This window comes from Natator depressus, chromosome 1, assembly GCF_965152275.1.
Source record: "Natator depressus isolate rNatDep1 chromosome 1, rNatDep2.hap1, whole genome shotgun sequence".
Classification (NCBI taxonomy): domain Eukaryota; kingdom Metazoa; phylum Chordata; order Testudines; family Cheloniidae; genus Natator; species Natator depressus.
In genome coordinates this window covers 55,683,973-55,711,812 of record NC_134234.1, presented here as the reverse complement: position 1 = coordinate 55,711,812, position 27,840 = coordinate 55,683,973, and the positions used below count along the sequence as shown (strand labels likewise).

The following is a 27,840-nucleotide window of genomic DNA, read 5'->3' as shown; positions in this document are numbered from 1 at the left end:
ACTGGTCAAGACTTCTTGTGGAGATGGATCTGCTCCAATCGTTTCTCTCCAGTCTTTGATGTAGGCCTCACAGTGCAAGAAATGCCCCTTTCACCACCACCCCCATGGATTAGCCTTGGTTTCTCCTTTGCTTTCCTTTTTTCTCTCCTCCCTCACCCTACACTGGTAGAGGAAGAGCTTTGGCTGCAGGCTTTCTAGGTGTCAGTGACTTGTATATACAAGACTTTTCTCTTCTGTAGCTACCAACAGAAGAGAGAATTGCTGGAAGGGAAACTCATTTCCAACTCCCATCTTGTAGGCCTTGAGGGTTGTTACATGCACGGCCGGTGCAACCACTAGGCAAACTAGGCGGCTGCCTAGGGTGCCAAGCGGTTGAAGGCAGCCAAAAGCACGCTCTAGGGAGGCGGTGGAGCGGAGGTGAGCTGGGGCAGGGGGGCGCAGGGAGGGCCGGCTGCAGCAAGTAAGGGGGGGCGGCGTGCAGGGGAACCACTCCCCGCCCCAGCTCACCTCTGCTCCACTTCCTCCCCTGAGCATGCTGCCCTGCTCTCCTTCTCTCCCTCCCAGGCTTGCGGCGCCAAACAGCTGATTGGCACTGCAAGCCTGGGAGGTGGGAGAAGTGGAGGGGCAGCAACGGCAGGCTCCCCAGGCCGAGCGGGGGGGGGGGGGGTGGGGAGCTGCCGCACGGCTCCCTGGGCCGAGGGGGGTGGTGGGGAGCTGCCTCAGGGCTTGCGGGGGCGGGCGCAAGGTGGAAGTTTAACCTAGGGTGCGAAACATCCTTGCACTGGCCCTGGTTACATGCTAAGGGTTCCTGTCTCCACCTGCACCCTTTCAGCCAGCGGAGGTGCTAGAGCTCTCATAGTGCGTCTTGCTGCTTTGAAGTCTGCTGCCTTTCTCAGTGGTTCTACTGCTTAGCTCTATGCTGCTGTGGGGAACTTTTCTACTCTAGAAGGAGAGTTCTTTTGACCTCTGAGCACTGTTTGCGCTCAGAAAGGACCTTTTAAGCATCCATTTGCCTCTGTTCTGACTCAGGGCTCTGCATAGGAAGCTTCTGCCTTTCCGCTGTGCCAAATCCCTTATATCAGGCCTGAAGTAGGGAGGCTGTTTTGGCTCCAATCAACCTGAACTGCAGGGGACCAATCTGCAAGCTGCTAAGAGAGTCTATGTAAGCTAGCGCTGTGACGGTGCCCAGCTATTAGGTAGGTGTGCAGGTACTTTCACATTTGGTCATAGACTCATTTGATTGAGGGACTGGGATGCTGACTCATCTGCAAAAGAGAAGATGACTTAAAGTGTGGAAGAACATGACTGGATGATCTGACATCCAGAACAACTCTATGCCACAGAGCCCTAAGCCTCCTATGCAAACTAAATCTTCTGCTCTTTACTCTCAAGGTTCCTTTCCATGCTTTCTTTGAAGGAGCCCTTTCCGAACAGAAAGGAGGACAACACTCTTGGTTTAGGAACTGTAAGCAGTTGGAACTGATCTCCTGCCACATTCCTAAACAGATTAGCCTTACTGAGGGTCCACCATCTTTCTTACACACACAGGCAGACATGCAATAATATTTGTGTGGTATAAAGCTTTTCTATACTCTTACAGTAAGGGGTAATCTTCAGGATGATTTGGCTAACTTTCACAGGAAAGAATCCCTGTCCACACAGGTAACAGAAATTCTGCTACAATTGTGTTAGCAATAACCATCCTAAAATGGCGTTGACCGTAGGCTGTGTCTGAACTAGACTTTTTTCTTAGAATATCCCACCATTGCTACACCTCACCAAGTGAGCTAGCAACAGTGGGAGTGTTAATGAAGACCAGTGTTTTAATCATAATCTTGTTTAACACTGCTCAGAGAAGATCTAGTGACGTGGTAGTTGAAACTCCAGTGGCTGCCAGTCCCTTGTCAGCATAAGAGCTCCCACTGGTGGACCATATGAGTAATAGGAAAAAGTGAGAAATTTCAAGAAAAAAAAAAAATCTAGTGATCTAGTATGCAGACAAAGGCCATTGTGTGAAAAGGTCCTTTGAGACTCCCTGGAGAAATATTTTAATTGTTATAGTTAAATCAGAGAAAGATTAGGTACTTAGCACTTCGAAACCATCATATAGTTAGTGCTATGTGTGCAAGAAATTCGCTTATCGTTTCAGGTAGATTTTGTGTGCAGTTTTTTTTCCTCTGCTTTCCAAATAGAAGATACACTGTTACGCTTATCAATGACATTCTCATCTTGATAGCTTCTTCAGGAGCAAATGGGAAAGGAAGGTATAAAAACAATTCAAAATTTGTCAAGTCTTGAAAGAAAGCCTGGAAAAGTTCAAGAGTAAAGAGCTGAGAAAAATAAGAATAGGTTGGTGGAGAGATCCACTAAAAAGATAATGGAATTACTAACAAAAGTTTCTATAGTGGACAAGGTTAGAGGCCCAAAACTTGAGAAAATATATGGAGATGTGTCAGTGAGGACAGAGAAAACAGGAATAAGACTGCATATAGTGCAAAAACTGCTTATGGAGCAAAATGTGTGAGCCAGGAGTTCTCATTTGCAGCCCACACACTGACACAGCGTCCCTCTTTTTTGTTCCCACATGTACACAGTCTGTTAAGAGACAACAACACTTAATGGTAGCTAAACATTAATGTCTTTGTCTTAGATGAAGTGCTGTATGTTGACACTGAAGACGAGTCCTTTTAAATCTTTTTTCGTAATTCATAACTCAGACTCCAGCTGCACATCAGTTTCTACATATAATACAGAAGTTGGGCATTTTCCACATTTATAAAAAAAGCACACAAAAATAGCGGAATATGGTAGAAAACAGTCATAAATCTCATTAAGAGCACATGAGGGTTTATTTTTAGAAAACATATGAGCCAGTATTATTCACTATAAGAATGCTAAAGCCAGCAAAACAAAAATCACAACATAGAGGAAAGCATGTCTGAATGTGAGGATGCATTTTCTTATGCAAGCTGTTTTTTTAAAACAAGTTCAGACAAGTTAGTGCTCCACAGAATAGATGGTCTACAAAGTGGTTTGTTTTGGTCTTTTTCCCCCAGCAAATTTTGTATACACTCGTTCCCCCATTATCTTTCATTTTTTAAATATTAAAGTTGATATCTCAAATTAAAAGCATTTTATTTAAAAATTTCTTTCCAGTAAATTTGTTAAGAAGACTACCACCTCTAAAGAAACCAAGTGTGTGGTACCTGGGAGGACATTTTAAGCACACACACATGCAGTTACTCAGTAAGGGTATGTCTACACTGAAAAGTTTCAACAAAACTTTTGTCTTTCATGGGTACTTAAAAAGCCCATCCACAAAAGAAAAAAGTTTTGCCAACGCAAGTGGCATTGTGAACGTGGCTTTGTCGGCAGGAGCACTCTCCTGCCGACAAAGCTAATGCTACTCGCAGGGCTGGAAGTATTTTGTTGGCAAAAGTGCCAACGAAGTACTGACAAAGAGCGTTTACACTCGCTGACTTTTAGCGACAAAGCTGTTGCTAAAAGCTGCGTGGTATAGACAAGCCCTAAGTGATGTTTAATTCAGAGATTTGTTTCCTACTTTATAATGCCTGGGATTTATGTTAAATTTGTGAAAATGTAGTAACTGGGGGACATCGGAGAGAGCAGAAGAGGCTGCTGAATTTGATGGCTATTAAATGGCCATTTGTGGCGCTGCTTGATGCCAAGTGTTTTTACCTATTTTATGTGATGGTGGTTTTGTGTATACAAGTCCTTTTGGTTTAGCATGGTCTGATGGTACTTGGGGTATCCAGGACTGTGAGTCACCTTGTTACCCCCTGCATCCAGCAAAAGGGAGTGTTTTTGTGGTAACTGGATGTCAGCTCCCTGATACTGCCAGCCCTTCACCACTCAAGCACGCTGTTCTGAGCTTATCCCAGCCCTTCCTTTGCTTTGCAGGTTAACAATGGCGCACCCAAATCCCTTTGAATCATGCCTCTGTGATATCCAGTCACTGACACTGGCTACTCTCCGAATTTCCTGATCCTCTGCACGGAAAGATGCGGGTAACCCTGTAAACCACACAGCACTTGTGAGCACTTAAACAGGATTTATTTAAGAAATAAAAAAAATTTAAATTAGGAACGAGAGAGTGGTGAAAACAAGATGTTACTGTACGAAACACAATCATAAAAGCGAACCTGGATCTACAATTATAAACGGTTACCTTTCCTATCTAATAAAGTAGATTTTTCCTGAAAGTTCAGTCCATTGCAGGCAGAGGTGAATGGTTTCTCAAGAACCAGGATCCAAATGTCTATGAAAATGTCCCCCTCTGCCAAGGTTTTTCCTCACTGAAGTCCCTTTTTCTAAACTATGTAAGACTGAAAACAGTCCTTTGTTTCTATTCACAGGCAGGGTGAACTCCTGGCATGTTGCAGAGTTTCTTTTCTACCTTTAAGTGGGTTGGATTGTTTGTTGTTGTCGCTGATGGTTTTTCACTGGCTGTTCTGGGATGTGGCAGGGGTAGGCAATAGAACCTAACTTCAGTACTGGAAAAATTGGTAGAAACTATAGTAAAGAAAAGAATCAGACACATACATAAACACAATTTCTTGGGGAAAAGTCAACATGGCTTTTCTAAAGAGAAGCTGTGCTTCCACAGCTCTATTAGAATTCTTTGAAGGTGCCAGTCGATATAATGTACTACTAGGATTTTAAGAAAGTCTTTGACAACATCCTTCGCCAAAGGCTCTTAAGGAAACTAAGTAGATGGGATAAAAGGAAAAGTCCTCTCATAGATCAGTAACTGGTTAAAAGATAGGAAACAAAGGGTAGGAATAAATTATCTGTTTTCACAATGGAGAGAGCTAAACTTTTTTGTGAGCTCCTGTTGCCACCCTGTTTGTTAGATTGACTCACTTTTAACAGGATGATCCCAAGGCGTGCTGGATTTCCAGTTCCCATTATTTGTTTGGAGGTTCATCAGGTTGCATGATGATATAATATTAAAATAATCATGCAGCAAAAAAGGCATGAATTAAAGTGGCAACACAACATAGACAAATGTTGCTATGTTGTGCTGGGAGAGGAATGTCCCCTCAAACTTACAGAAGTTGCAAGTCTGCAGCTGTAGTTAACTAAAAAATACTGCTCACAGACGGGCTGGGGACTCCATCCAGCTCCTTCCATGTTGGACCACTCCACTTTCACCTTTCTATGCCACTTATCTAATCCTCTCCTTCCTGCCTGCCTGAACTCTCGCTTAAGCCAGTGGTTCTCAACCTTTCCAGTCTACTGTACCACTTTCAGGAGTCTGACTTGTCTTGCGTACCCCATGTTCCACCTCAGTTAAAAACTACTTGCTTACAAAATTAGACATAAAAATACAAAAATGTCACAGCATATTATTACTGAAAAATTGCTTACGTTCTCATTTTGCCTGTATGAAATTTTCGTTGGTACTGACTGCTAGGGCTTTTTATCTAACCTGTTGTAAAACTAGGCAAATATCTAGATGAGTTGACGTAGCCCCTGAAAGACCTCTGTGTACCCCAAGGGGTACGCATAGCCCTTGAGAACTATTGACTTAGGCTATGATTACCTGCTTATGACATCTACTTTTAAACCTTCAGATTCTTACTCCACTATATTGTCTGAGAAGCCAGAAGATGGACCCAGAGAGCAAGGAGACAGCGGTGGTAGGTAGGGAATTTCTTTCTGCTACAGCCCAAGAGTGTCAAACAGGATTGCAGATGAGGAATCAAAGAAGGTTTTCTGGTATACTGTCCTGGTGTGAGCACCTGGGGCTTGGCTCAAGTGTATGTAACCACCATGGCCTGAGGCCACCACTGATTCCCAGAGTTGTGATGATGTCATCAAATATGTGAATTCAAAAGTACTATCACCAAAAGGTATGTTCATTTCACTCCCACTGGGGGGGAAAAAAAAAAGAGGAGTAAACAGAAGTACATCAGATAGGAAAGACCAAAACTAGTAGAGGGAGAGACATTTCTGTTTACAAACAGCTACAGCAAAATGCAAAATAAAACAAGGACCATTGCTGACTAAAATATCCAATACAAATATTACCTCTCCCATCTTGTCTCTCGTTGATGAACACAGATTAAATTATACTGACATTGTACAAACAAAGGTTAATTTTTTCAGAGGCAATCTATTATCCTTATGGAGGAATTTTTCCAGGACATTTTGAATAGTAAGGACCAATGCAGAAATGACTTCTTTCTCTCTCTCTGTTGTATCTTCCAAGAATACCATGCCTGTAACTAGGCTTCCTTCTGTTTCACAATTTACAGTAACAAAATAAAATCCGCAAAACACCCTTGGATGATATCAACAGTTTTATTTCTCTCCATTTGTGCTTTCAGAGATCATCTGCAAAAAGAATACAAAAGCCTCCATGCTAGCAAGAGAAGCATGTAATGATTTTTTTCCCAAGTGCACATGCTTTTTAGGAAGCAAATATACCACCTGTGGTACTCAGACTTAGATCCAGTATTTCTCTCCCTCCCTCCCCCTTCTGTTTATGGGGTAGAAGCACTAATCACATGGAAAACTGCTGCTTGGTGACAGGTTTCAGAGTAACAGTCGTGTTAGTCTGTATTCGCAAAAAGAAAAGGAGTACTTGTGGCACCTTAGAGACTAACCAATTTATTTGAGCATAAGCTTTTGTGAGCTACAGCTCACTTCATCGGATGCATACTGTGGAAACTGCAGAAGACATTATATACACAGAGACCATGAAACAATACCTCCTCCCACCCCACTCTCCTGCTGGTAATAGCTTATCTAAAGTGATCACTCTCCTTACAATGTGTATGATAATCAAGTTGGGCCATTTCCAGCACAAATCCAGGTTTTCTCACCCTCCCCCCCCCCCCCCCCCACACACACACACTCACTCTCCTGCTGGTAATAGCCCATCCAAAGTGACCACTCTCTTTACAATGTGTATGATAATCAAGGTGGGCCATTTCCAGCACAAATGAACCCAAATTTACAGCTGCAGTATTGCCTTAAGTCTGAAAAGCCCTTCGGTAGTGAAGAACTGTGACAAAGACATGTTTCATGTGATTTTGCAGAATTCTTGTAATAGATGGTGAAAGTTTGCCTTTAATAACACTGACCTCAAGAGTAAATGCCTTTTCATCAGCGTTAGCACAATATGAATGTAACTTTGGGCAAGTTATTTGACCACCCTGTGTCTCAGTTTACCTAGCAGAAAAGCTGACTAAAAAGCAGAAACTTGCTGAAAACCAGATGTTGGGATTAGGGTGAGTTTCTTGGGGGGAATAAAAATCCCTCCTCCCCCATGAAAGTAAAAAACTGAATTGCAAAAACATTCTGTTGATAATACATGTAAATACTGCAGTTGTGTTCATGCAATTAATTTTACTTGGTGGACCTGTATTTAATTCCACCCCATTGTGCATAATTTTTGAGGATCACTCAGATACTGTTCTGTAGCCTAAATCAATAAAATAACCTTTGTGTGATGCAGAAGAGTAATAATATATTAAAATTATTTTTGTAAATGTCCATTTAATATGGACTGACAGTTTAGAGTGCCACCAACTTTTACAACAATTCTGCTAATCATTATTTCAAACTTATACCTTCAATCATAAAATATGAAAAAAGGAAAAAGTAATATGAACACAAGAGACCCTTGAAATATCTCCCTCCAGTCTTTGTCCTCCCTATTCCTTACAGACATGTATATTACAAATGGTTGCAGAATGGCCAGAAAAAAATCCAACGAGCCTCTCAAACCTGTTGAATTAGCTAATAGCACTAGAAAAGAATAGCAGCAGACCTCTGTGAAGAAAAGGGACATACCTATCTGGTGTCCCATTAGTTGCTGCAACAGGCTACAGTTTGCCAGCTTTGAGAAAGAATGTGCCAAAGGTAAAAGGTCTCAGAATTTCTTTTACCATTGGAATACAGGCTGACATTTGCCCCAGTTTAAACCAGACAACCTAGACCCCAATTTAGGAATGCATCTCTATTCAGAAAAAGTGCTGAAGTACATTCCTAAAGTATGGTTTCAGAGTAGCAGCCATGTTAGTCTGTATCTGCAAAAAGAAAAGGAGTACTTGTGGCACCTTAGAGACTAACAAATTTATTTGAGCATAAGCTTTCATGAGCTACAGTGCTTAAGTGCTTTCCTGCATTGGGAACCCAGTCCTGATAAATCTATGAAGAATATTGGATATCAGCTGTTGTTACTGGATGTAGCTGTAACTTGTGATCCTATGTGATTGAGACTCAGTATAGATTAAAAGGCATCTTCAGCTGCTTCCAATCTCAGTAGTTTGAGCACCTTGGCTACTAGGGTCACACTGCAAACACTACCTTAGTGAAGGGAGTTTCTAAACCTACTGAACAAGGAGTCTTTGTGAGATTTTCTAGTTCAAGTGAATCAACAAACTAAAACCCTTCCCAAGGCCAGCAAATGAGATGATAAACTAGTGACCTATTTGAATCTATAATTTGCACAATATTAATTCTTGTTAAAGATTATTTATACAGAAAGTTCATTGTTTAGTGTTGACAGCAACTCTTTCTGTCATTCTATACCATTATTAGAAGACATTACTAGTATTTTTGCAACATGTATGGGCAGAGTTTGGGTCCTGCAGCTTTTTCCTCTTCCACCTATCCTCTCTTTTGCCTTGTACCCTCCTGAACTACTTTGGTGGTGAAACCCCAACTGGTAAAACACCTTTTTCTTTTTATACTTTGCAGAGGAATTTTTTAGTAGGATATCCGACATGTGAAGAAGCCAGAGTAATTAGGGAAAGGACTGATAATTTTGAAGGAGTCAGGTGAGAATCTTTTTTAATGTAATATTTATTAAAAAAATAACTAGTTAGTAAAATTGATGTTTCTGGCGTCAGAAGGAGCTCCCCCCCCCAGCACAAAGGAGATCCTAATTGTGCAGAGTCATCCATGCTCTTATCCCACATAACTCCCTGCTTCTGGGGACGGGAGCTTGAATGGAGGAAATGGGGTGGAAGGAACACCTCGACACCAAGCTAATTATCAGCTGCTCTGACCCTAGAAGACGGACTCCATCCAGCCGGCGCAGGCTCGCAGGGAGAGTCGGTAAGGGGAGCTGTAGAGTTTATTTGCGCCCTTCCCCGCCCCCTCAGCAATGGGGCCAGCCCGACCCCAGCCCGTGTAGAAGAAAGACGGGCACGGAACATGCCCGGGGCTCTGTCAGGGTTGGGCTCCCGTCACCCAAGTACCTTGATGGCTTCAGCGCCGCGATCACCCTCCGCCAGCCGGGGAGAAGGGGCAGCCGAGCGCCGCGCCTCTTGCGTCAGTCGACCGGCGCAAACCCCTCCTCCCTGTGCACCCAGGCCGGCCCGCTTGCGCTCCAGGCCGGCTGCCCCGCTCCCGATTGGGTGCCTGGGGCCGCGCGGGGGGCGGGGCTCCCGGAAGTGCCGCTGCCACAGTGGCCCGGCGCGGGGAGGGCGGGGCGCTTTAGTGGCAGGGGCGGTGCTAGCTGCCGCGCGAGCTGCTGTTTTGGTTCCTGGTTCTGAGGGATTCCACAAGGCGCGAGACGCGGCCCCTCCTCCTCCTTCTGTTATTGCTGCTGCTGCAGACCGGCGCCGCCCCCGTCCCCGTCCCCTGCCGCAGCCCGAGCCCGCCGGCGCTGCCCATGGCCGCTGAGATCCAGCCCAAGGCGCTGACCCGCAAGCCCGTCCTGCTCAGCAAGGTGGAGGGTTCCCAGGATGTAGTGAGCATGGCCGCGATCGTGCCCAAGGAGGACGGGGTCATCAGCGTCTCCGAGGACAGGTACTGGCAGGGGGAGGCGGGCACGCCGCCTCGGCCCCGCCCGCAGCCAGGGCGGCAGTGCCGGGGGTCCCCGGGGAGCGCGTGTGGGTCCGCGGTGATGCTGCGCGCGCGTGTGTGTGTGTGTGTGTGTGTGTGTGTGTGCGTGCATGAGACAAGCCCACCGTGGGGTTGGGGTCCCGTAGTGGTCTCCCTGCAGGGGTGCAATGGCTCTGTGTGCAAGAACTGGGGTGGGAAAGGGATTGCTCTGCGTGTATCAGACCTGCCCCGGTGGTTAGCAGGGCGATCCGCTCGGTGCTGGGCTGGCCTGTGTCTTGCATAAGGAGACACGAACGAGTTGCTCGGGCAGAGCATACGCCGAGTAGATTGAATATTGATCAGGCCTTTTATGCGTGCACACTGCTCACTCTGCCAGGGAGCTCACCGTGTCATGGTAACCCTGCTGCATCTGACTGTGGTGTGCATGATTCAGACTACACAGACGTGAGAAAGGATATGTTGTGGCTGATGCCTGGTCAAAACCAATAACGTATCTTTAATTAACTTTTATATCAGAGATTCCGGGATTCCGGATTTGTGGTCACACATGCTAAAATGTTCTGTCCTGAAAATTGAAGTGAGTCATTTTCCATAATATGCTTGTTACTGTACGCCAGAAGTGGTGTGCAAGTCAGTGCATGACTTTTCCTTTGTCATAAAATGTAGTGGAGGATTTCACAAGTGATGCTCCTTGAAAATTCATATAAATATATTCACAGAAGCCAAGCTGGGTTTTTTTCAGTCCAACATTGTACTTCAGCAGGCCTTTAAAACAACAGTTGCATTGCTGTGTGTGTTGTTTGGTAACTTGCTAAGAAGGAGCTGCTAATGTTTGTAGCAAAATGTCACTCAAATTACTGTAGTCTCATGTTCAATTTCTGTTTATATTATTAAAATCAGCATTCAGAAAGATATGTCAAACTCAGAGTTGATAACAATGAGCTAGCTACAACAGTTGCACTGAATAGCCTTTTGTGTATTTTAGTCTTGTAGCTACAGTTAAGTAAATCTGCTAGATTGGGGAATCAAACTTTTTAGCATTTCAATATGAGCAGTTTATATTATTCGTTAATCTGTGTTTGATACGTAATTTGTCAGACCAGTTTCCACACATGCAGCTTTTGACAAATCCATGTGAGATTTGTTTTGAGACGAGACAGAAGATACCAATGTTGTTCACTGAAACAGCGCTTCTAGTTCTTATCTAACAAAAACATTTCCTGCTAGTTCTTTTAAAAATAACATATCTAAAGGATAAGAAACCAGTCCAATATCTAGTATTGTAAAACTGCTAAACTGTCTGGTATTTTTATAATTTTTATTAGTCTTACTCCACAATATAAAAGTATGTCTTAAGCCATCCAATGATGCTTCTTTTTCTTTTCTTTTCTTTTCTTTTCTTTTCTTTTCTTTTCTTTTCTGAAAGAGTTCAAATTTACTTCATTTAGTGGCATTTCCTCTTACATCTAGAATGGTTTCATTTTGTTAACTCTATAGGAGTGCTTTCCCTTAAAATAAAAAAATGTTCCATGATCCTAATTGGAACCCATATAATAACCATTCTAAAATGTAGTTTCATTGAAATATAGAATATCAGGGTTGGAAGGGATGTCAGGAGGTCATCTAATCCAACCCCCTGATCAAAGCAGGACCAATCCCCAATTTTTGCCCCAGATCCCTAAGTGAGCCCCTCAAGGATTGAACTCACAACCCTTGGTTTAGCGGGCCAATGCTCAAACCACTGAGCTATCCCTGCCCCCGAAGTAAAGCTCTATATGGGACTAGAGCACCATAGAATATCAGGGTTGGACATGACCTTAGGAGGTCATCTACTTCAACCCCCTGCTCAAAGCAGGACTAATCCCCAATTTTTGACCCAGATCCTGGGATGTCCCCCTCAAGGATTGAACTCACAACCCTGGGTTTAGCAGGCCAATGGTCAAACCACTGAGCTGTCCTTCCCTGCATCATCACACAACCAAAAATCAGTTGACTTATCTGCTCCTAACAGGATTGTGGGTTGGTTTTTTTTAAAACCAGATTGTTGGCCCATGGGCACTTTATCTCAGGTTCAGGATTTTCCTTACTTTAGACTCCAGTATTGTCATTAAAAAGAATGCCCTTTTATCAGTGTACTAGTATTGAAAAAGCCTAAGTTTTACCATAAGTTAGTTTCTGGTTACCTGTCTGATATCTGAACTGTGCAAAATCTCATTAAAGTTCATCTATGCGCTGGGCTCCAATAAGCTTTCGTGTTTGTTAATAAAAGAAAACACTTAAGCTTCTTAGAGGCAGGTATACTGTGGAATTGCTAGTGACTGAAAATGTGAAATCCACTTATTTTAAGTGATATGGCCAAATTTCGCTGTGTGAGACACTGAGTAAAGCATGAGTATAGTAGCAGTTGGCGCATAATGACGTGCTGGATTGATGCCACTGATGTTCTGCGCTGTAAGAAAATACTTCTCAAACATTCGTTATCTTAATAGAGTGAATGTACCTAATATCTTTCCCCTTAGAGAAAGAGAGTAAGGGGTCTTATTGTTTCTTGCACTGCTTTTTACAAGGTATAAAACCCCCTAATTTTTACGTGCCAGAATAGCAGCATGACACTGTAAGGTAACATTTCTGTACGCCACGTAGAGATTCTCTGTTAAAAGAAGCCTTTGTCTGAAGGAGCCTATAGTAAAGTGGAGATCTGGAGAGTATCGCTAAGGAACATGGGTATGTTAAAATCTTCTGGTATGATGATTAATCTGCCTGTTGATAAACCTGGTTAAAAGTGATTCTTTTGCTTCTTTCTTGCTGATGTTTGGAGTGCTGTTGGCAGTACAGGGTGGATCTAGGAAAACTAGAGGTGCCTTTGTTAGGTAATCTGGAAACCTTCTGACTCTTCCACTTGACGCTAATACATTCTTTCATTAACTACACTTAATTCATTACTTTAGGTAGGAATGGATTTATGTAAGTGGATGTTCATTTTTGGATTCATAGCTGAAGTAGTACTTTATTTCAGTCGTCACTACTTCTATTGCAGTTAAGGAATTCAGAGATCTGTGTTAAGCTTTATTTGGAGGAAACAGCAGCTTGGGAGTAAACTTGTAGCCTTCTTGTTACAGAGACAAGAGCATGGTAGGGGAATGCAGCAAGTGACAATGTTTGCTTTCATCACTTCAGTGCTATGCTGCCTCCTAGTTTGATTTCCCATTTAACATTGAGTCTCATTCTGTATTGGTTTATGTACTCCAATTAAGCCAATACAGAATGAGGGTCAGTGTTCAATGGGAAATCAAACTAGTAATGAATGTGGTGCGTTTATGCCCGTTTCCTTACTTATGGAAGCAGGTGGTAGTTCTGGCTGAGGTCAGACCTATTATGTGTAGAGCTCTGCAAATCTGCGGGTATCTGTTTTATATCTGCAGATAGGGATATCTGCGGACCATGTTTGTGGATCGCAGATTAGGTGCGGATAGAAATTTTGTATCTATGCAGGGCTCTAATTATGTGTATCAGTTGTATGTGAGATACTCTGAAATTTATTAATCAGCTTCAGCTGGAATGATTTGTATCCAACATTTGGGATTAGGAATTTTTTATGAACACAAGAGAGTCATCAAATGGCTCTTTATTCCTAACACTATCAATGTTTAACAATCAAAGCTAGGCTTTAAGGCGGGTGTCTGTTTTGCATCATCTGGCTCTTCATTTCATAAACTGTCTAGGATATGGGGTCTTGATGTCTTTCTGTATTTTGTGCAATGCCCAGAGTTGTGCCTGGGTTCATTGCTTTGTAGACTCTTACTCTGAAACCATTTTAAACAATAGCTAACAATACCCTCATGGCTGATGCAATATGAGAACCTGAACAGAATGTACTTTATATGTATAACAGCAACATTCTTAAAGTTGACTCTGTCAAAATAAAGGATGTATTAGTTTATTTTTAAAGTTCTTAAGATTTTTGGTTTTAATTTGGAAAAACATGAAATCTGATGACACCTGTATTCTACAAATCTGATTTCTGAATCCTGATCTTAAAGTTGAGATAATGCAGATTGTTAAACCAAAACATCTTCCAGTGTGTCTGTGGTCTCTGAACTGTTTGGGTTGATATTTATCATGACGTGGGATATTGAGGAATGGTATAATGTATATGATGTGGATGCACACTGGAATAAATAATTGTCTAACTTTATTTTGACTTTGTTTTAGAAGAAGTGAGTATACCTGTTTACACTGGTGAAAGCTAAAGCCTATCTAAGAATGTTTGTTTAAATCTGATAAGGTGAAGTTCTGAGAACAAGATTACAAGCTTTCTTCCACACTGCCCTACCTGCTAACAAACTGCTGGAGCTGACAGCCACTTAGATCCCAACACGTAGAATCCTATATCATACACAGCTTAGATTGAAAGTGTGCCAAAAGCTTTTACACTGCAGGCTAAATATTGGAATTTTTAAGGATCCAGAACTGAATGTCTTGTCATTGGTCTTTAAATTCAAGGGGCTCTGGAAATTTATGATACATATTGGCCAAATTCTCAAACGTGCTGAGCATTCCTACTTCCCATTGACTTGAGAGGAAATCAAGGCGGATAGAATTTAATTTTTTTTTAAACCAAAAAAATCTGATAGGTTTATTTTTTTTAGAGGATTTAAAGAAAAATATTTGAAATTGACAACCAATGTTAAGGACTAAACTTAATATCCATTACAATAATTTAAAAAATATAAAGCAGTACATGTTGGGTACCCAGTTTTAAAGAAAGTCAAACCACTGGGGTAAGTCACTGGCTAAGAACCTGGAGCTAGACTTTGTTGAAGTGCTAAACCAGCTTTTGACATCAGTAGCTTTTTCTGCAGGTGTGAGAGAATACTTTCTTTTTAGTCTATTCAACTAGTTCTTAGTTGGTTCAAAGTTAAGAAACCAATGGGAGTTGAAAAGGCAGAAAAGTTTGTTCTCTTCCAATTTATGAATAAAAAACAGCTGAGAGGATGAGATCTACTAGTTCTAAAATTTTGAAGGGCATAGTGATTCAAAACTATCAGTTGAATTTACTGAGCACAGATACTTTGAATAAATCAATTTTAAATGCAGGAGAGGTTTTGATAAGAAACACTTTTATTAGAAAGTTTATGTATCTCGCAGTTTTATTTAACTAATAAAACAATTTTAAAATGATGCTTTTATGCATTTTAATTTTATTTGAATTTCTATCCAAATAGTTTTACACAAATCACAAGTAAAAAAACACATCATATAGTAAATAAGAAATGCATCATTCACAGTTTCTAACAATAAAAATTTAAAAAAAACAAGGACTGAATAAAAGTTTACTATATTATTACTTAAACAAATGTGTGTAGATGTAGTGTACCCCCCAGACGAGTAAAAAGAAGCACAATTTAACGTATAGGCTACATTTAGTTGCAGATCAGCATGTTTTAATAGTTACCAACCAAAGAGAATCAGCCTTTCTTTAGGAAAGTAACTTAAAAAGTGCAAATGCAAAACACAGTTTAAAATCAGTGTCTTGAATCAAGGTTTCCTGCTTGCTGCTTTAAATTATTATTAAAATTGGTGATTTAAATCATTTCATTTTAAATCAGACCACTCTGGAGGAGGTTGTGTGTGCTGGACACCTCTGAAATTTAGGTCGTTAGCCTGTCACAAGTTCAAGTCACTGTACAAATATTAAATCTTCACCATAGCATTGTGGGGGAGGTAGCTATCCTTAGCCAAACATTGGATACAGAGGGAGAAATGGATTGACTTGCCCATTTGTCAAGGGCTATAGTTCAGACTTGCCTATATTGGCAAACTTCTGAAGCTACTAGCATGCAGCTTCACCAGTGTTGGGGGTGCTAGTGCAGTCTGGCTGCTAGTGTTTTAATCATGGTGTCCTCTGAACCTGCTCTGAGCAAGGTTGGATATATCGTGGGGTGGTGGCTGCCATTGGTCAGTCTGCACTATCAGCCAGAGAAGCATGGTAGGAGATCTACACCAATTTGCCAGTCTGCAGAGCTTTTCTGACTGTGAACTCATTTCTCTGGACTGTGCTCTCATCTCAGTGAAAGTCCTGGGCTTTAACTCCCATATAGTTGATTTTGAAAACTTGGGAGTTAAGGTCAAGCATTATACCTCTGCTCCATTCTGATCCAATACTGTAGTCCATAATGGGGGAATCATCAAAGCTCTTCATCTGATTTTCTTTGTCATTTTCTAAAATGCAGTAGTTGTAATAACTTAAAAGGAAACAAAACTTGGAAAAGTAATTTTATGCCATAAAGAGTAATAAGTTAGAAGTAAACTATAAAAATAAATGTGTACTGGCCCCCCTACTCTGTTGTGTTGCTGCAGCACCTAAAGGCCCTACCCTTATTGTACTAGGTACTGTACAAACATAACAGATGAAGACCTCTGAAAGTTTACATTCTGAGTTCATATTGGCCTCTCTATTCACTCCACATCCAATGAACTATAAAACATTAACTTGTACTGCTCATGCTGTTTTGCAACTTGAGGTTTTCATCAGGCTTTTTCAATTTAGGTCAGCCTAGTTTGACGTAACACACCTGTCCATGGATTGTCTTCTGGGCTTGTTAGTCAGCAATTCTGTTAAAGAATTTGTATGGCAAAGGGTTTTGATCTATAGAAGGAATTTAGATTTCCACACATTACTGGTGTTGCTCAATATGGTTGTAGGGAAAGCACACTTCACCATAATTGACATCCACATAACTTTTCAGTGTGCTTTTTAGCACGCTTGTGAAATACACTGTGAGGTATAGAAATTTGGCCTTTCAGCTGTTAAAGACTTACAAGGAACCAGAGTTTATTTTATCTTCTTGTACATGTCAAGGAAGTTGGGCATATAGTGGCATAGACTATATCTTAAGAATTTATTTTAAATCACACCTGGGAAGTATTTTAAGGAAGAGGTGAACATTCAGTGGTCTGAATGCAGCACCCCAAAAAGAGGATGTGGTGGAGTGCAATACTGTGCAGCTTGGTTCCTGAATCCATTGCTGCAGTAAGGATGGTATGCACTAGACAGTTGATCATTGGTTTGCAGTAGAAGTTAAGAAGGAGTGTGCCATCAGTGCAAGATCTGAGTGTGTTGGCAATGGGTGTTTGAGTGTGGTGTGTCTTCTCTATACAGGCTTGTATGAATTTCTAATGTAGTTTACTGCAGAAGTAGTAGTTACTTAAACAGTGCTGTAGTTGGGGATAGTGCTTTATGGGTGAACAAAATGACAGCTCCCTGCTCTGAGGAGCTTACAAAATGGGGTCCTACAGGGGTCAGTCCTGGGTCAGGTACTGTTGAATATCTTACTCTCCACTCTATTATCCAGGTCATTAGTATGCTTACAAATTTTGCAAATGACACCAAGCTGGAAGGGGTTACAAGTGCTTTCGAGGACAGGACTAAAATTCAAAATGACCTTGACGAATTGGTCTGAAATGAACAAGATAAACTGCAATAAAGAAAGGAAAAATCAAACGCACAACTACAAAATGGGGAATAGCTGGGTTAGGTGTTGGTACTAATGAAAAGGTTCTGGGTATTGTAGTGGATCACAAATTGAATGAGAGTCAACAATGTGATGTAATTGCAAAAAAGGCAAATATCATTTTGAAATGTATTAACAGGAGTGTTGTATGTAAGACACAGGAGGTAATTGTCCTGCTCTAGTTGGCACTGATGAGGCCTCAGGTAGAGTAGTGTGTCCAATTCTAAGCACCAAACTTTAGGAAATATGTGGACAAATTGGAGCAGTCCAGAGAAGAGCAACCAAAATGATAAGTTTAGAAAACTTGACCTATGAAAAGAAGTTAAAAATGGGGCATGTTTAGTTTTGAGAAAAGAAGACTGAGGGGGGACCTGATAACAATCTACAAATACGTAAGGGCTTTTATAAAGAGGAAGGTGATCAGTTGTTCTGCATATTCACTGGAGGTGGGGTAAGAAGTAATTGGCTTAGTCTACAGCAAGAGATTTAGAATAGATATTAGGAGAAACTTTCGAGCTATAAGGGTAGTTAGACTCTGGAAGAGGCTTCCATGGGAGATGGTGGAATCCTCATCAGTAGAGGATTCCACAGTAGTCATCTGTCAAGGATGGTCTGGGTTTCCATGGTCCTGCTCAGCACAGGGGGCTGGATTTGATGACTTCTTGAGGTCTTTTCCAGCCCTACATTTCCATGATTCTGTGAAATGGGAAACAATGTATCAATGTATAAATCCTCAGTGGATGTAAGGAGGGAATATGGGGGAATTTAGGGTTACAAATGTGGCAGTTCATGAAATATTTATTGTTATGGACACAATTTGTTGTTCCTTTTGGTATTTTTAAGCTAATTTGATAAATTACAACATGGTGACAGTATTTGGAATAAGGCCCAGGGTGGAACTGAGTGTTGGATGTCTAACCAGAAGAAGTGAACACTGAAAATGGACGTGAGGGAGAAAAGGAGAGTGGATAGCTCTTCTCATAGGGTCAGAAGCTGTTCCAGACATTGAAGGCAGCATGGGAAAAATAACTGTTCTTAATTTACATGTGTGTACCCTGTTTTACTGCCAAAATATTGGGAGCAGCATATTAGCTGTTTTGCTGATTACTTGTTTGATTATCATGTATCTGGTGAAGTGACGTCTTTGACCTTGCCATAACACAACTTTCTTCACTTAATGCTACACCATCATGCGTATATGAAATGCAAGCACCTGGTGTGTTTGGGCTTGGTGGCACAGCCTGTGGGTGTTTTGTCATATTCTCTTCAGAGCACCTGTAGTGTAAAAAGTAAGGATGTATGCAACACCTTACCCCTGTCTTTCTGATTTCAGCTGTCCAGTTACTACTCTTTGCAGGTCAATGAACACGGTTTTTAGTGTGACTGCTATATTTTCATTTCTTAATTACCTGAAGAACTCCGAGACGTGGGTGATGGGTGTACTGTGAGGGCATAGCCTTGACTCAGGCCTGTATGGTCATCCAGGGCAGGGGTTCTCAGGACAAATTTTTTGGTGGCCTCAGAGTGCGTCCACGCACCTGGAGCCCTTCAGCCCTGCTGCTCCGCCTCCACAGAGCTGAAGCCCAAAGCCTGAACCCCACTGCCCCTGGGACGGTGGGGAACTCACTGCCTGCCTGCCTTCTCCTCCAGCGTTGTGCCCTAGGTGTCTCCAGAGGGGGGCAAGGTCCAACCTCTGCTGGCAGCCTCAGCAACTAACATCTAAGAGTGACTTGAAGTGGACATGTGAAAGGCCTATCCCGGTTTACATATGTGGGACCTGGCAAAATCTGAACTTTATGAAGATGTACATTCCACTTTAATTGGGTAGATGTAGTTTGGGAACTAATGTAGCTCATTTCATACAAAGTTGACTAATAACAATGGCAACTGCAACATCCAGGTGATCTGGATTATATTGATTGACTCATGAGGCAGATCTCATGCAATGATTAAGCTTGTTTTTTGGTTTATTGCCTTACCAGTTGACATTAGCCATAGCAAAAGTGGGAATCCTTCTGGGAGGTATCTAGAAGTTGGATTAGCAATAGGCTTCTGCCATTGTTACAGGGTGAGTTATTCTTCTGTCCCTTTCTGGTCTCTGAGTGCACCATTTCAGGTGGTAGGCCCCAGGCCTTAATTTATCCTGCAGTGGTATTCTGTGATTCTCCCACTCCTAAACTGGGCCCTGGGCTTCCATACCCTGTGTATCAACCATTGTTATCCTGAAGGTTGGATTGAGTTCAGGCATCTGCAATTCTTCCTTTCAGAAGTCAGTAACCAGTGGTATATCACGATAAACCAACCTTCCTAAAACCAAAGTCATTGTTTTTTTAGCAGTAGGAACAAAGCATTAGAGAGAAGTATTAAAACAGTCTACATGCATGCCTGTTTTACCTAATGCGCTGCCATCCTTTGTTGGGGACTTAGGGTCTAGCTTCTCCAGGCACCCCAACAGGGTCCTGTGTCTGTATCTGGTTCCCCCAGACTTTTACTGCCTTTCTCCCTTTTTAATTCTGCCAGAGTTCCTTCATTCTTCCGAGTCTGGTCAAAACCAGTTTTGTAAGTTGAGTGGAGAGGAGGCAACATCATAACAGCTTATAGGTCTTGAGCCATTCTTTTCTTTCCTGACTGTTTTTCCAGATAGCTACTTATTGAGGAAAACTGGTATATTCATACAGGAAACACCCTAATAGCCAGACCAACACAAAAAATTAACAAATTACCAAGCAACTCCAAATCCCTGTTACCTTTCTTTGAATGGTGAAATTAATACTGGGCTCTCATAAACAAGAATGGGGAGTGCTGATGTGCCAACATGAGGCAATGAAGTATATCACTTTGATAGGATAGTGGACAATAGTCTGATTATACTTTAGCTCACTCCAAATGATAGGCTTAGAAAGCAAATAGGCCTGTGAAATGTGAAAATAATTTAACTTTTACGTGTTAGCAGTTTCAGTTGAAGACCCACCATCTCACTTGGGGTCACTTGTATGCTGTTTTTTATCATTTGTAGATAGTGGCTTCCAAAATTAAATTGAAGCTTTAGACAGTTTGAGTGCAACTTCCCTGTCAAGTTTTTTGTGCACACTAAAATGATTAGGGATATTAGGCTTCAATCAGAAAAGTTGCTTGTTGGTGAAATATATCTGTAGACTTAAAATAAAAAAACAAATTCTATTTAAAAGGACACTATCAGTGTGAAATTTAGTCAACTGTAAAAATATAAATAGTAGCTTAAGGCAGTATACCTGTCCTTGAGGTACCCTGCCAGTTTCTTTGATTTTTTTGTAATCCTTTTCCTCTTTAAAAGTTTTTTCTCTCCCCTCTTGCTATTTTTGGAGGGTGAAGGGAAAGGAGGGAAACTCACACTAACAAAAGAGATACAGACTGACTACACAGAGCAAATGCTGTAAAAGGCACAACAAGTAAGCAAATTAGGGCGGAAAGGGATGTCTAGGGATAAACACATAACACTTGTCTTTTGTGTGGGGTTCCTATGATGTTGGTGAAGATATGTGCTACAAATGACCAAGAATCTTTCTTTAAATGTCATCCTTTCTAGGAGGTACTGCACTGGTGTGAGGGACTCATGGAGAAAATAAACTAATATCACAGATCTGTCAGTATTATTGTACCCCTAATCTGTAGAAGAACTACCTCATAATCAGAGTTAAGAATGACATTTTCCATTGCAGTGAAAAGGATACCTTACATCAGTGGGGACAACCTGCGGGCCACACACGGCCTGTCAGGGTAATCTGCTGGCGGGCCACCAGACAGTTTTATTTACATTTGCACAGCCGCTTGCAGTTTCCAGTGGCTGCGGTTCACCGTTTCTGGCCAATGGGAGCTGCAGGAAGCGGCGTGGGCTGCAGGGCCATGCTGGCCTCTACTTCCTGCAGCTCCCATTGTCCGGGAATGGCGAACCGCAGCCACTGGGAACTACGGGCAGCCGTACAAATGTAAACAAACTGTCTGGCGACCTGCCAGTGCATTACCCTGACAGGCCACCTGTGGCCCACCACTGCCTTACATCCTTTTTTTGCCTATCAAAAATGGGCCCTATGCTGAAAATTAGTCTGTCAGAACATCTAAAATTGAACTTTGGAAGTGTTTATTGGGCCTATTTATATCTCCCATTGTGCTCAAATATTCTGTATGTTTCTGTAGCCACTAAGGAGACTACTAGTCTTGCTGATACACGATCTCTTTCTTTAAAGAGAGATTTCAGAGTAACAGCCGTGTTAGTCTGTATTCGCAAAAAGAAAAGGAGTACTTGTGGCACCTTAGAGACTAACCAATTTATTTGAGCATGAGCTTTTGTGAGGTACAGCTCACTTCATCGGTTGCATCCGATGAAGTGAGCTGTAGCTCACGAAAGCTCATGCTCAAATAAATAGGTTAGTCTCTAAGGTGCCACAAGTATGTTATACCAATAAATTAAAAACCAGCAGGATCTTATTAAAGGGAAAAAGGCAAAATACCACATTTATTGTGAATACAGAAAGAATCATAGTAAGCAGTTAGTTACAGCTGTAACATTCCATTCAATCTCATCTTTATTCACTCATTCATTCATACAAACACACACACACACACACACACAGGTTCTGCAAGGTTGTTATCATAGTAAGCAGTTAGTTATAGCTATAACATTCCATTCAATCTCATATTTCTTCACACATTCATTCATATACACACACACACACACACACAGGTTCTGCAAGGTTGTTATCATAGTTACCAGCCTTAGAGTTGCTCATGCCAAGCCACTGGCCAGGTGGCCTGGACATGAGGAGGGAGCAGGGCCTTGTCAGATGCTCATCTGATGCTCCTGGAAGTTGGTTTGCAGAATCAGACCCCAAAGTTCTCACTTTTTAGAGTCTCTTTTTATAGGAATTTCTTCCTAGGCCAGTCTGTGGGAATTGCTTCATCATGCTGTTGCTGAATCAATCAGCAGATGGCACATTCCTGACGGCTCCGTGCTGCTAGATGTTATCTTGTTCTTTGGTTCTCCCATTCTTGAGGCTGTTGGGTGGATTCCAGTCTGCCCTCCGGGGGTCCTCTAGTTATTTCCACTTGACGCCTTCTTCAGCCGATGGACACTGGATTCTTAGGCTGGCACCTCCCTGATCATTCAGTTATTATCCACACCAAGCATCCATCCACATACATCCTCTATCTCTATTTTAATCACAATTGTTAATACAACAAAAGGGCGGGGAGTCTCTGGGTGCTGTTTCTGTTGTTAGAGTATTGCTTTGAGTCTCTGTGAATTGCTTTGAGAACAGACTCTGTCTTAGAATGTACTAACGCAATTAGCAGCTTGCAAGTTTCACATACAGAGGGAGAGAAACAGTACCAAAAACCAAGAGACCTCTTAATTAGTAATACCCTGGAATTTAAACTATGGGGAATCAAACTCATTTGTGATTTTAATACAGAACTTCTTTAATATGATCCAACATAATCCCCCTTTTGACACTAAGATTTATAATCGTCAGTGTCACTTTCTATGTAGCCTATTCAAGAGAAGGTACCGTGAGGCAATTTGAGTTTGTGATTCCAATTCATCCACATACATGATCCTAGTGATGTATCTTTACTACAAGGTTCTGGGGCAACAGGCAAGGTGAGGCACACCCACTTTTGAGGAGTCCATTCGATACAACCTCTAGTGTCCAATAGCTTCCCTCCCTCCCCAGCCCATTGGCTCGAGGTTTGGGGTAGCCAGAAGGATCCCATGTGTAATATGGGAAGTGGGCTAACTTTCCATACCTTTGCCTCCAGGGACCGTTGGTGTGCAATTTTGACAACAATTTCTCCCATTAACAAGTCTGGTTTTACAATACTGGAAACATATTGCATCCATTCATATTGATAAGTGTCAAACAATGATCTCTTTCTTTGTTTTAACAAATGCATCAAACCCTTAATATTTCCCAATATGACCCAGAACATTTCGTGTTCCAAAGTAGCTAGTGCATGTATCTGCATTTCAGTGCATCCCATAGCTATGGCTGTGTGGTTTCCTATTTCTAATATTTTTTTTTTCTTATGCATAAGCCATGTGGTAGTATTAAGCCATTGCCAAAGATTCCATCGGGCTTTTAGGTTACCCAGACCAATTTGGACCAAGTCTACATTGGCATGTACTTGTTTTTGTGTCAGGCTGTCCTGTAGCTGGGTCAGAGAGCTTAATTTTTAAGTACCTGCAGGTCTTTAGTATTTTTTTTTTTTAAACACACAACAGTGCTAGCAACAAGACAAAACATAGAACACAAAACACAATTTCTATTGTGACAGTAGATTCATGGTATTGGGTTGCTTTTCAGCTGGCATCAGCTTTTCCTGATTTTCTGAAAGACAAAAAGAACATGTTTCTACCCCTTTTTGGGGTGGCAGATTATTGCTTAAAATATTTCTTTTACAAATACCCTTGCTGATTGCAGGCAAAACAGAGGAATTGCCCCCGTATTTTCCTGTTTTTGTTCTATAGGCAGGCCAGGTTTCAATGGCTTTTATCTTTTAAGGGTTATGGGGAAATTATCCCACTGTTTAGTCATTAAATCCCTGAGTTTTCCTTCTTATACAGAAGACCAAGTTTATAATGTTTTTCCTGCTGTGTTAAGCTTTAAGTTTTATTTACAGGTAATAACTGAGAAGCATCATTACCATACGACCTTAAAGGGTTTTTCCAAAAATCATACACACTATATGTTGTTACAGGGATACTTATTATCATTAAATTTATTAAAATTATCTTGTTATCCCATGTCTTTTATTTAGACAATTTGTTTGCTGACCAGGTGTGTCCTTTATCTGCAGCTCCTTTGTGCTGCTAGTTCTTTCCTTCCTTTATCATTTAGGTAATTTGCATTTTCACAGACACTTCCTGCTTTTGGATTTAAAGCCATCAGCAGCTCAGAGACTCTATCTTAAAAGGGACACAATCAACTTTCACCAGAGTTTTGATTACTTTTAACTTCTGCTTCCAAAACACACAGCAATCTGAAAAAGAAAACCCAACCTATTGTGGCTCCCTTTGGAGCCCTAATAGCATTTTAATTAAGTAGCATGGTACGTTTGCATTTCTTTTGCCCCTTCTACAATATACCCTGCGCATGTTCTGGGGCAAATGCACATTCCTTCCATAGTTTAACTTCTATAACATTATCCATATCAATTTTTACATAAGGTGTAACTATTTCTTTTTTTTTTGCTTACAGAGTTTTCATGTACCTTTATCAAAGTGACAGTCTGATTACTCAGAGCCATTTTAAGACTCAGTGTTTCTAACATTGCTTCTTTTTGTTTTGTGCACCTCACCCCTGCTGTTGCTTCAGAGGGCCACTGTCTTTTTTAAATTTCGTATTTATTTATTTTTTTTACTACAGCTCTCATCTGCTATTTTGTTACAAAATCAAACAAACAAACAAAAACCAACCAACCAAACAAAAATAATCCAATTTTTTTTTCTATTCTCCAGATTTTGACTGCCCTGCTGCAGCCACAACTTAAAAACATTTTAAATTTTGTAAAGCATTGAGTTACCTTTTAAGGGTTAAATGCCAAATCCCAAAGCCAAACAGCACTAATTACCTGTGTCTAGCAAAAAGGTCTGTCAGTTTTGCAACTTTGAATTAAAGAGTCAAATGGATTTTTAGTGGCATTATTTAAAACAAAAACAAAACCAACTGGTCCTTAGAACTTTACATATTTACACACACAGAGATAGATACATACACATTTTCTTTTCTTTAACATCCCTTCCACGTTGCTCTGTTTTTTTACATCTTACATTCCCTTTATACATTTGAGGCAGTTAAGTTCCAATAGAACCCCCTTATGTTCTTTTAGCAAATTTGACTAAATTGTCCAGTCAAATGATTTTAATCAGTTTCTTTTGCCTGGCTAATTTACAGACATTCCTTTGGAAAAGGGCCCATTTTTCCCTCAGAATGGCTGCAAAGAAACCAAGAATGCTCTTTCTCTAACACTTTTTTTTCCTTTTTAACATTTTCACAAAGTTTAGCTGCTTAATTCCCTCCAGCCTCTGCAGAGTTAACTTTTTTTTTTTTACTCTTTCTCTTTGTAATTATGCCTGGGGGTGCCATACATAGGACCTTCTCCCCCTTTACCTGCCTCCCTCCAGCCTCTGCAGAGTTAACTTTTTCACTCTTTTTGTATTCCTGGAGTGCCTCTTTCACTATTTTCAGCTGGCTTTGGGTATTTGTAGCCAGCACCTTCCAATTGTCTGCTCCCTTTTCCGTTTGTGCCTTTTCCTCTTTACATGAAGACAAGCGGAGGGAAGAATCCTTACATGCCTCACACAACAACCAAATTGCTGCTGCATCTCTTTTGGCAGCACTAGAAGGCTTGTATATGAGGATATACTGAGCCAATCTATCCTCCAGGTCCGAAATAGTGCAGACATCAGCTAGGGCTTGTTTAGTCCAAGGACTGTGCCCAAATTATTGAAGGTTTTGTTTAAAAGGTGTAATTTCTTTAACAAAAGGTGAGGTTGGAGTTCCTTCTGACTCCATTCCTCCCTCTGGTACTGGCTTACCCTGTTTTCTTTTAAACATCTTAACATGGATATATCAATCTCTTTGTCACTGCTGGTATTACTTAGCAAGTGACACAGCCAAGATTCTGAAATCATAGCTTAATCTATGCGTTTTTCCCCTGCTACCTTCCCGGAGGCCAGCAGGTCCCCTGCTACCTTCCCGGAGGCCAGCAGGTCTGGTTAACCTATTTCTCCCCGCTACCTTCTCGGAGGCCAGCAGGTCCGGTTAACCTGATCTTCCCTGCTACCTTCTCGGAGGCCAGCAGGTCCCCTGCTACCTTCTCGGAGGCCAGCAGGTCTGGTTTAATCTGTTTTCCCTGCTACCTTCTCGGAGGCCAGCAGGTCTAGTTTAATCTGTTCTTCCCTGCTACCTTCTCGGAGGCCAGCAGGTCCCCTGCTACCTTCTCGGAGGCCAGCAGGTCTGGTTTAATCTGTTTTCCCTGCTACCTTCTCGGAGGCCAGCAGGTCCCCTGCTACCTTCTCGGAGGCCAGCAGGTCTGGTTAACCTAATAGAAATGCCTAGCTCACTAGAGCTGGCGGTGTGCACACCAATATTTACAATAACTGAGGTTTTTTACCAATATTCCCCCTTTCGCAATTCTCCACCAAAATGTTGTACCAATAAATTAAAAACCAGCAGGATCTTATTAAAGGGAAAAAGGCAAAATACCACATTTATTGTGAATACAGAAAGAATCATAGTAAGCAGTTAGTTACAGCTGTAACATTCCATTCAATCTCATCTTTATTCACTCATTCATTCATACAAACACACACACACACACACAGGTTCTGCAAGGTTGTTATCATAGTAAGCAGTTAGTTATAGCTATAACATTCCATTCAATCTCATATTTCTTCACACATTCATTCATATACACACACACACACACACACAGGTTCTGCAAGGTTGTTATCATAGTTACCAGCCTTAGAGTTGCTCATGCCAAGCCACTGGCCAGGTGGCCTGGACATGAGGAGGGAGCAGGGCCTTGTCAGATGCTCATCTGATGCTCCTGGAAGTTGGTTTGCAGAATCAGACCCCAAAGTTCTCACTTTTTAGAGTCTCTTTTTATAGGAATTTCTTCCTAGGCCAGTCTGTGGGAATTGCTTCATCATGCTGTTGCTGAATCAATCAGCAGATGGCACATTCCTGACGGCTCCGTGCTGCTAGATGTTATCTTGTTCTTTGGTTCTCCCATTCTTGAGGCTGTTGGGTGGATTCCAGTCTGCCCTCCGGGGGTCCTCTAGTTATTTCCACTTGACGCCTTCTTCAGCCGATGGACACTGGATTCTTAGGCTGGCACCTCCCTGATCATTCAGTTATTATCCACACCAAGCATCCATCCACATACATCCTCTATCTCTATTTTAATCACAATTGTTAATACAACAAAAGGGCGGGGAGTCTCTGGGTGCTGTTTCTGTTGTTAGAGTATTGCTTTGAGTCTCTGTGAATTGCTTTGAGAACAGACTCTGTCTTAGAATGTACTAACGCAATTAGCAGCTTGCAAGTTTCACATACAGAGGGAGAGAAACAGTACCAAAAACCAAGAGACCTCTTAATTAGTAATACCCTGGAATTTAAACTATGGGGAATCAAACTCATTTGTGATTTTAATACAGAACTTCTTTAATATGATCCAACAAGTACTCCTTTTCTTTTTTTAAAGAGAGAGAATTTGTCTTCGGGTTTTTGTGGTTCCCTTGCAGTAGAAATTGGGAGTGATATTTCTTTTGCTGAGGCAGCTTTTACTGCCCCTATTAGCTAAGAATTAATATTCCTCACTCTTGCTAGCTGATTCGTACAAGTGGGAGAAAGACAGGGAAGCTCTTTGCTTAAGCAATCAACTCTGATTTGGGGGAGAAAAGGCCCCTGTAATTGCAGCAGTATGGCTCTATAAAGGGAAACAGTTGAACAACCTAGGG

At 41.6% G+C, this 27,840-nt stretch overlaps 1 protein-coding gene and 1 long non-coding RNA gene across 4 annotated transcripts in view; both read left to right on the top strand.

Annotated features, from left to right (window-relative positions):
- The first annotated feature begins 1,061 nt into the window (after positions 1-1,061).
- Positions 1,062-5,670, top strand: LOC141991927 (uncharacterized). The gene is made up of 3 exons (XR_012640495.1): positions 1,062-1,196; positions 3,922-4,054; positions 5,598-5,670. It is a non-coding gene; the product is annotated as an uncharacterized LOC141991927 (long non-coding RNA).
- Positions 5,671-9,489: 3,819 nt separating this feature from the next.
- Positions 9,490-27,840, top strand: part of WDFY2 (WD repeat and FYVE domain containing 2) — a 145,812-nt gene continuing 127,461 nt past the window's right edge. For 2 of the 3 annotated variants that reach the window (XR_012640490.1, XM_074960290.1), the window contains exon 1: positions 9,498-9,789. Coding sequence is in view for 2 of the 3 variants with exons in the window: in XM_074960290.1 (XP_074816391.1) it covers positions 9,653-9,789 (137 nt within the window). In the remaining variant the exon portion in view is untranslated. Of the gene's footprint in view, positions 9,790-27,840 lie in introns of all 3 variants that reach the window. The other variant, XM_074960303.1, reaches the window with a different exon arrangement.